A 9,939-nucleotide genomic window follows, 5' to 3' on the forward strand; every position below is an offset into this window, starting at 1 on the left:
TATATCTTTCTTCCTTTTAATGGAAGGGGGTTATAAAATGACCCTGGAGAGATGGACTGAAGTTTTGTTGATGGCCTGCAAATACCAACTTGTGTTTCTTCTTGAGTACAGTGGGTAAAACACCACCAGAGAATTTTTTAAGTGCTTCCACTTAAAAGACTAAAATTCCTCGACTTAAATATTCCTTTAATACATCAGCCTTTTCTCTTCCCTCATTTAAAACTTTCCATTCTCTCGGAGCCTGTTAATTTTCTGTTGTCATGCTAGAAAAAAAAAACACTTACATTCAGCCTCCATTCCATTTTGCATTTCCATCTCTCTCGTGACATTTCTAAAATCCTTTCTTCACCCGGTCTCACTGTCCTTACATTTCCTTTTCCCATTCTTCTCTGAACATTTTATAAAGTGCATTTATCATCTCAGAAGTTTTCTAGTTTTATCTGTGAGATACTGCCACCACTAGTTTGGCTCCTGTAAACAAAAACAGTTTCAGAGCAAGTATATCTCGCAATTTTCCAGATGGGGTAAGGAATTCTCCGATTTTTCTTCTAGACCTTTTTTTGGTCAAATGTCTAAAACTTAAGTACTCTTAATTCGATTGACATGTTATTTGTATGCGGTCAAGGAACGATTTTGGTGTTTTTCCAAGTATATAACAACTATATTGCACTGCCTGAGTAGGCTATACACTGTGACGTTGAGGGACAGAAAGACTGTAGATGCTTACAATTAACTAAACCATATATATCTTAAGCTTAAAACTTTCAGATAACCACAACACTTTTGTAACAGCTCAATAAACTTAAAGTGCATTTGAACCAGTCAGATCAAATCAGGAAAATCAGTATTTTGGCCAGTGTACTTATTTAAAGGAGGGATCAGATAAATATTTACTTGGCTGCCTTTTATCTTAAATGACTTGCACATGTATCCATTCATACAGCAGAGTATAATACTGAAGAATTTTGGGTGAAGTAGCTTAATAAATAGTCCAACAGCAGTGCCTTGAATCATATTTGAAGCTACAATGTGAATTTCACCATCTAGACCTCTAACCACTGTACAAATATAAAAAATAAACAATCTACTGTTGAGTGGTAAAGAATCACACTGTAGAGCTCAGCCAAGTCATTTATGTATTGACACGTGTCGGTAATCATTTACTACCACTTTGTGAGACCTCACTGAACTGCAGTCACACATTTCATACAAAATCACGTAAGTTGCTTTGGAAAGTGATCAGATATTTTTCTGAATTCACATACGTCATCATAACAAGAGGTGCCTCATAACTTGAGGTATTCCATTCATTTCATATCTTAAATAGGATGTTGCACAGGAATGAGAAAGAAAAATAGTTCAAAGAAGGTGAGTAGCACTAATTCCATGTTATGTACAGTACATTACAGAAGAATTATAAGGAAATTATAAGTTTCCTTATAATATTTTAAAATATCCTAGCTTCATTGTTTGTGGTTCCAATGTTGTGTGCCTTTTAACAGCTGTTAAATGAGTGTCAAATGAATGTTCTTGTTACTTTCATGACCTAGAGAATGGACATATTTTCAAAGGATCTTCAGGACAGCACTCAAAATCATTTGCAAAACATACTGTAAAGCAATAAGAACTGCAGTTTTTATTCGAGGACTTCAAACATCTTCACAGACAGCACAAAGTCACCATTTCTTGAATGTCAGCTGTGTTCAAGACTATCTGTCTCTGGGAGGGTCAGTCTTTTTACGTCGCCTGTGGTACCTGAGAGGAAATAAAAAGAAATTTCAGAAATTGGTCTCTGTGCAATATCTCACTCAGCAGCTACACCATGAATCCGTTTGTCAGAATTAATCCAATCAATTCATCAAAGTAAATCACTTAATCTGACTGAACTGAGTTAAAAACAAATTTGAGGAACAGGTCTAGTTTATCACTTTCTCCATCCAAGTTAAAACCTACATTTTGTGGAACTGGGCTCTTCAAATAAAAAGGTTGGACTGCCACACAATCTTTCTACTCCAATTTTCATACCACAGGCAGACGCAAAAACCACAACACACAAATGTGCAGTTTTGTGTACTTTATTAACTGAAAGAAATAAATAACTCTGAAAAATATGGGAACCTACATTAGAGAGTATCTTTTGTGTAAAAATTAATAGTATATAAAAACAAAAAATATAGTATTATACTGACATGCAACTATGTCATGTAATTTATCAGAAATTGCCTATAATAATAATAATAATAATCACGACACCAATAATAATAAGAAATAAGGCATACAGATGTATAGGTTGTGATATCACTGCTCAACACATACAGTATTTAAAATTCTACTATGTTGTATACTGTACATTTTAACCTTAATTCTGCAACCAGCATATCACACTAACAGCACACAGCAATAAAAAAAACTAAAACAGCATGCAATTCTTTTCAGGCCTTTACAGGATATTTTACTTACTGTCCTACTGGGTACCAGCGGTGTTTAGTGGTGTAGAACATCTTGCTCAGCTCTTCAATGGTGGGCGCCTGTTTATTTCGCAAAACTTCTTTATTCAAGTGGGCCTTCAGAACCTGATCATGCGTTTCCTCTGGTCTGTTCAGGGGGTCTGGTTGAGGGATAGGCTAGACCAGGAATAATAAACACTGAAGTTTTGTGAAGAGCAAAATCCGCTTAAATTGCACTGGGAGGTATTCATTTTCACAACCTGTTCTTATTAAAAGAAAAAGAGCTAAACACATTGTGCTCTAGACCCACAAATTCAACAGTGCGGCCATTTCCCAAATTATTTTTATCTAGATTCCATTCTAAGTGTTGAGAAGAAGCTAATGTTGCAAAATAATGTTCCAACAGGCCTTAGTTGTGTGTTGCAATATACAAGGAGCATTTCTTTTCCACCCTGGCTAAAACTGGTCACTCGCAGACCAGCCCCAGAACAATGATCTCAGGAAAGGACTGAGAGACCACGTTTCACTTTGACTACTGATGCTGCTTCCTGTGGTACCGGTCTTCTAATGCTGAAGACTGGGCATCAGTGGATTGCAAGAAGCTGCACTTTGCATTCCATGACTCCGGGGTGCTACCAATTTTAAATTTAAATTTAATACCAAATTTAAGTCATGCCTGGAAATGTTCTATAATTGAAATGAGCTTACCACTCGATGCAAGAAAATTTAACAAAACCAAATGACATGACAGGCACCCGCAAACCTAAGACCATGGTAAGATCCACTGCCAAAAACGGCCTCCTGCCAAAGGCAATACGGTGCTTAAATAGAATTCACTCACTTGATGATGTTACTTAATTTAACCGTCAGCTGTATACAAGGTTACATTCAAAACTGTCAATTAACTTTAGAAGAAAAATATCAATCACCATAATCAATCAAGAAACAGAAATCACAACAGTAAGGAATATGATCTAAAAGTTAAATGCTACAATGTGGGTCTTGATATGTGGTGGAAGGCGATCAGAGATGGTGCTGTCCTACAGTAAGTGCATGAGACACAAATGTACCTAGAAAAACACCGAGCTGGTGCTCTGACTGCATCTGAAAACCTTCTGTTGCAATCTGCCTGTGATGCAATTTGCTATTATGATGAAGGTGATGTCCTGCAGGGTGTACCTGAGTGTGTTCGTAGGGGACGTCCACTGCAGGGTGGTAACACACTATGGTTCTGCCATCTGATGTCAAGGCAAGGTCCACTTTGCTGTGAGCAATGGAATAAAAAAAAATTAAACGTGAGACTTAAGCTATGCCCACCAGCAGCCATATCACCCTGCAACTCACAAATGGCAGCCACCTGAAGCTCAGCAGGTGTGAGCCTGGTCAGTACCTGGATGGGAGACCTCCTGGGAAAAACTAAGGTTGCTGCTGGAAGAGGTGTTGGTGGGGCCAGTAGGGGGCACTCACCCTGCTGTCTGTGTGGATCCTAATGCTCCAGTATATATAGTTAAAAATCCCAGGGTGTTTCTTGAAAAGAGTAGGGGTGTTACCCTGGCGTCCTGGCCAAATTTCCCAATGGTCTTTCCCAATCATGGCCTCCTAATAATCCCCATCTATGAACTGGTTTCATCACTCTGTTCTCCCCACTGAGAGCTGGTGTGTGGGGAGTGTACTGGCACACTCTGGCTGCTGTCGCATCATTCAGGTGGGGCTACACACCGGTGGTGGAGGGGAATCCCCACTATCTGGAAAGCGCTTTGAATGGAATGTCCAGAAAACCACTATATAAGTGTAAGGAATTTTGTTATTACTATTATTATTATTGAAAAGTTACAGCATGAATATTCAGCCTTCACCTGCACATTCCACAGGCCAAACGATTTAAAAAAATAAAGCATCTGGTTACATCTGTGTTGTTTCTTCCGATCTCTGCAATGCACTCTAGGATACAGTGATGACTAGCAGCATGCAAAAGCACTTTAACACCACAATTATACCTAATTTAATGTCTAAATGAAATATTTTCAGCCATTGTAAAAAAACTAAGCACATATGACTGGGCTCTAGTAATGTACTGAATTGATACGTATCTACTCATGTCATGTACAAATGCCACTTTTTGTGGAAGATAAAGAACACAGTAAGTTTTCACTTCTCCACCCAATTTGAGATTTAGTGGTGCTACTGGTGCTTTAGTAGTGCCCAGGTACACTTGAAAACGAGATGAAGTGGGTTCCCACCTATGTTGAAGAACAAGCAGCAAACTGGTATCTTCTGAACATAAGTTATGTTAAGAGGAAGTATAAAGTTGAAAAATATCATCAAAAACAGTGGAGTAAAGTGCAAACCTTTCTAAATTCTCAGCAAAATATGAAAATACATTCTATATTTTACAGGAAACTAGTGCAGTGATTATTGAATATAAAGTTTTTGAATGCGCCACTAGTTTGTACAAACAAAAGTCATTCGATTGGTTTTCAGAGATGCCAGGAAGCAGAGTATTACAAAATCCTATGAAAAACAAAGGTGTGGACAGGTTTCTCAACCTCTGAGAAACTTGCAAGATTTGGAAAATATTATATAGAGGAGAAAAATATGGTTAGCACTCAGAATGTCAGCTTCAAAGCTTAAAGCAGAATGAAAAAACGCACCAAAAAACACTTTGGCAAAATCAAGATTCTGACACTGAGCACCACTCATACCATCAATTTTGTTTGTATTCAATTTAGTAAAATGCTGCTACATCTAGGAATTCATGTCTTGGTAAAGAGTTGTAACCAACGGCATCAGTAGTTGTGCACTGTACTCCACAATGTGGCAAATTTGTGTAATAAGAATTCTCACCAATGCCAAATTTACGACATATCTACTGTATATAATGATCAAGGAACACAAATTGTCCCCTGTCGCCAAGATAAATCTCAAGTAGGTGGCTGCGTCAGCTTGCATAGGCTGCAAAGAAACAGGTAAAAGTGTATTCCATGCTGAAAGGAAAAGAAAAGAGAGACAACATTTCAGCTGAGGAAGGCTGCATAAACCTTTACCTGTTCCAATAAACCTAAGCCAATAGAGGACAGTGTCAGCAATGCAAACTGTATCTTTTAAGACATTGCAGGAGGATGTCGTGATCAAATTCTGATCAAGTCACATCAGAACGGCCAAGGAAACAGAAACAACAATCACTAACAGAGGAATTTCAACCTAAGCTGAATATGTTTCTATCCTGCGAGCTGGGGAAAACACAAACTGAAAGGCATATATAACTTAATTCTGGACAGACGCTTTTATAAGTAAGTGACCACAACATGCTCCACAGCCTTTTGCACAGAAGAAAGATCTGAAGGTACATTAAGTTTTCCAAAAACCTAAATTCAGTTTTGAACTACTGTGACATAAATGGAAGCAAAATATGTATGTGACTAAACTTAATGACTCAAAGTTCGGGCAAGATGGTTCTTTACGTAGAAATTAATGTCTTTACGGTAAACTTACCAATTGTAGTCATCTGAAAAGACGCTGTGTGTGGATTTGGGATGAGTGCACTTTAGATTTATAGCTGCGGAACACAAAGGTAATTCTGTGTCAAATCAACAAAAACGTCAGCATCAAGATCATCATAATATGTTGTGTAGCATGAGTTGGAGGTCAGGTATAAAACATGTTAAATAATTTAAGTTCAATAAAGTTGATTTGCTGGGATACACTCCAGTTAGTTTGTATTTGTTGGGGGAGGGTGCATATACAGTACTTGAAGTCTAACTCACTTTGGAGTGATTTTCAGAATTTAAACTTGTACAATGTCAACAGTTTTATAGGTTCTTCTGTAGAGAGAGTTACATGGAACGTCTATAAATTTAGTGCAAACTAAATACATACTTGTGCATTTTTATAGATGCTGGAATTAAAATGGAAAGAAACATACAATTTTTGTCAATTCCTTGAGTGACTTTTAGTTGTTCCTCTTAAAGGAAAAATAGCATTTAAATCAGATAGAATCATTTTCAAATTACGTAAACGTGCTTATGATTTTCTGTTTTCAGCTCTACTGTCTACCTGCTCAACTGTCTGAATTAATGACCCTTAAAAAGGCTTTAGGATTAAACTATCAATATAATCAGTACATACAGTATAATACACATTGCCACATCTTTGAAGGGGTGAAGATGACATTTGAATACACATACAAACGTAGTGTATAATATGAGCAAATGAGTTTAAAACCAGAGAAACCATAACAATAACATCTAAAATCATAAAATGTGAACAGTTCCTATGTGAAAGTGTTTTGTTACAGGGCTACAGAGGTAACCATCTATTCATCTTTGCGGTTGCCGGAGATGTGAAAAAAGAAATCTAATATATGTATTATGTCTTTTAAAACCCAGTTAACATAAAACGCAAACTATGAAATGAACAAGATTAATGAAGAAACAGTGAGGTATGCCTGGAATACACCCTTACTCCCCATATAATCCAATGTGTGATACCTGGAAACTACATAAATCATTTAAACGCACCAAATACAAGATCATTAAAGCCTGAAACTGTGGCTGTAATTACAGCAACACCCTTCATTTATGTCGATGAAACTTCGGATTCACTCTCTACGTTTACCGTAGCTCTTCTACACTGATCACCATGTTAGAGCAGTTGGTGTCGTGAAGGACACAGTGCCAGGTTTGATCATTTAAAAATTGTCCGACAGAGATGGTCTCCTTTTAGTTCAATTCTAATGAACACATTTTACATCATTTTTTAAAAAATAACGGAGTGAAATACGTTCTAACTATACATTTAGTGTCAAAAGAAATCTCAACAATACACTCTCTACAATAGTCTCTACAACTACACATCGAATATAACCCTAACCTTGTTGGTTAGACAAAAAAAAATGAAGCGCTGATTCAAAATTATCACCAACCTTGAAAACCCTTTGGTTTTGCAAAGCACAGTAATCGTCCGTATAAACAGCTTAACCTGAACGCTTGTCCTGTCGCCATGCTGGTCGAATAAGAAATGTGTTCAACGTTAAAAACGCTCCGTATAGGAAACAGAGGATATACACATCGTGATCCGTTTGAACGGAAAAATAAGGGGTTGCCGGACCCGTGGTAATATGATTGTTAATTGAAGCAATCGGAACACAATCCTCAAAGAAATCGAGGAACTCTTTCAAATTTACTACTTCTACTAGTCTCAACACGCCATTGCGTTAACCCTTCAGACTGAGGGTTGCAAATTGTATTTTTAAAAACCTTTTGTAATCTTCTGTAAAAATGTGTCAATAACTTGAAAGAGACCGATATCCACTGAGATATAATGCATATCTATTACGAAAATTGTAATGTTCTCATATGTGTACGAAATGGATTATTACGCAGAAACCTTATTACTCAATACTAATGTATAGCTAACTGTTCATTAGGATAATAGTTCATTAGGAATGTGCCCTTTGTAACCCATAAACTAAGGCTTTATCACTATTCCTTTATGCAGCCAGCACAGGAGTATTCAAACACTCAAAAGCTTTGTCCAGTTACCTACTAATCCTGGTTCTGGGATCCACTCACCTGTGGCCATTGGTACCAGCTGAGCCCTCAGTTACAGACTTGACCTCTTAAAACTAGTAACACAGTGATAGAAATAGTAATACAATCGATTAGAATTCTTTGTTTTCGGCTCATTAAAGATCATAGTTTTCCTTCCCGTGTTGTATTTTATTAAGTAATGTCCCGTTTTAAAATGGAAAAGAAACTTTCCAAAGGGCAAAGAAAAACAGAAGACAGCTGGAACATAACCCAGCGATGTGTGGGCATCACCAGGATCAGGACAGGAGACCCCTGGCTCTACATGACCCTTGTAACCTACTGGCACGTCAATAATGTGATTTAATTATTTGTTTATGCAATTATTCTTTACTTCCAAGTTTTAAAATGCCACTGCTACAGGATTAACTCGGATGTTCCTAGCCTCTCAGCACCTCAAACTAGAACTTGGCATTTGTACATGTGAATTAAGCAGAACACGACGCAACAAAAGATCAATTGTGACATAGAATAGAATTTATGACATCACAGAACTTTAGGAAATGTCACAACCACTGAAGTAAAAAAATCACATGGGTAGTCTGAACAAGCTGCTGACCAATTCTAAGTGAGAACGATAGCACATGCATTAGGAGTTTCTGCAATTTAATTGAAAACAATCATGTAAGCCCAGAAATGGATAGTCTACAAAATGATGCATACAGATATGACTTACTACTGGATATTACTCAATACTGCACAATTCCACCACCTGTTGAGGAACAGACAATTAAGAAGACCCCGCGAGAAATCTTTCCTTCTTTAGAACTGGTGCCTCTAACACCGCCAGCGATCCGATCGGCTCTGCTCAAATGGGTTAAGAAGAAAACTCTTCTTTCCTCCAAAGCTGCCAGAGAGATGGTTTTTACCAGCATAAGGCAAGAAGCTGCTTATTATTACTCTCTAGAGACTTTCGCAGAGCACAGGGCTGTATGCACCCGGTACCAACCCCACACCGACAAGATCTTCCGCACGTCTGGGCCCAAGGACAGGGAGGAACCAGCACCCTGGGATCTCTCCGCGTCTCCAGCGAAAATGTTCCAGAACCAGGTCCAGTATATCCGTATACCAGGCACGGATGTAGTGAAGGGCTGCCCAGGCTGCAGGGGACAAAAATGGACACCATGCAGTTTCTGCCAGGCCTCCGGCAAAGTCAGGTGCCCCGTGTGTCACGGGTCCGGGTGGAGCTCCAAGAGGAGACTGTGCTGGGGCTGCAATGGACAGAGGCTGGTACCCTGTGCAGCATGCATGGCCCTGGGCAGAGTGTGCTGTGAAACATGCATTGGGAAGGGACAGCTGAGCTACTTTAGAGAACTGAGGGTGGAACACAAATGCTACCTCGGCGATCACATCCACAGTACTGCCAACATTCCCGAGCACCTGCTGCCCTCGGCTCCTGGAGAGATTCTTTACGAGTCCACAGCCGAGAAACTGCATGGCTTTTCCACCAGCACCGTAGATGAAATTAACAGCATTTCCCAGAGGCTGGTGGAGGAGTCTCGCAGAACCTGCAGCGACTGCCGGATCATTCAGCAGAGACAAATGCTAAAAGCTGTTCCTGTCACCCAGGTGCAATACTATTGGAAGGACAAGTCTGGAACCTTTTTTATTTATGGAAGTGATCACTGCATTTATTGCAATGACTACCCAAAGAAAAAGATTATTTGTTGCACACAATGGTTTTAAGTCATGCATGTCTGATTACAAGTATTACAGTAGAGAAAAGTTCCCCCCTCCTCTTTTTACAATTAGAGCTTTGAATGAGACTTTTCCCCACAGCATTTTTTTCATTAGAGATGGTGCTTAATGGAAATAAAGTGACATTTCTGACGCTATCCTGGACTTCTCATAGTTTATTGTAGTTGAAAAACTTCATTCTTCCAATTACATAATTGAACTCCAGTTTT

The 9,939-nt window shown here is 38.6% G+C and overlaps 2 protein-coding genes across 2 annotated transcripts; one reads left to right on the top strand and one right to left on the bottom strand.

Moving 5' to 3' along the window:
* Nucleotides 1-1,614: 1,614 nt before the first annotated feature.
* On the bottom strand, nt 1,615-7,462 carry mrpl42 (mitochondrial ribosomal protein L42). The gene is made up of 5 exons (XM_088923340.1): nt 7,369-7,462; nt 5,940-6,003; nt 3,627-3,711; nt 2,461-2,624; nt 1,615-1,755 (listed from the first exon to the last, which is right to left on the bottom strand). Exons 1-5 carry the CDS (start codon nt 7,445-7,447, stop codon nt 1,710-1,712), a joined length of 438 nt encoding a protein of 145 aa, XP_088779466.1. The 5' UTR covers nt 7,448-7,462; the 3' UTR covers nt 1,615-1,709.
* Nucleotides 7,463-8,890: 1,428 nt separating this feature from the next.
* On the top strand, nt 8,891-9,718 carry LOC148829908 (protein SSUH2 homolog). The gene has a single exon (XM_088922632.1). It carries the CDS (start codon nt 8,891-8,893, stop codon nt 9,716-9,718), a length of 828 nt encoding a protein of 275 aa, XP_088778758.1.
* Nucleotides 9,719-9,939: the final 221 nt, after the last annotated feature.

This window comes from Atractosteus spatula, chromosome 8, assembly GCF_055471065.1.
Source record: "Atractosteus spatula isolate fAtrSpa1 chromosome 8, fAtrSpa1.hap1, whole genome shotgun sequence".
In the NCBI taxonomy this organism is placed as follows: Eukaryota; Metazoa; Chordata; class Actinopteri; order Semionotiformes; family Lepisosteidae; genus Atractosteus; species Atractosteus spatula.

Bases quoted from the DNA above. Each gene is read 5' to 3' on its own strand.
- LOC148829908 (XM_088922632.1), top strand. From the start codon at position 8,891: ATGGTTTTTACCAGCATAAGGCAAGAAGCTGCTTATTATTACTCTCTA.
- mrpl42 (XM_088923340.1), bottom strand. From the start codon at position 7,447: ATGGCGACAGGACAAGCGTTCAGGTTAAGCTGTTTATACGGACGATTA. The intron at 3,712-5,939 runs GTAAGTTTACCG...CATTGCTCACAG, and splicing joins TTTTCAGATGACTACAATTG to CAAAGTGGACCTTGCCTTGA. The intron at 2,625-3,626 runs GTACACCCTGCA...TTCCTGGTCTAG, and splicing joins TCCCCTACGAACACACTCAG to CCTATCCCTCAACCAGACCC.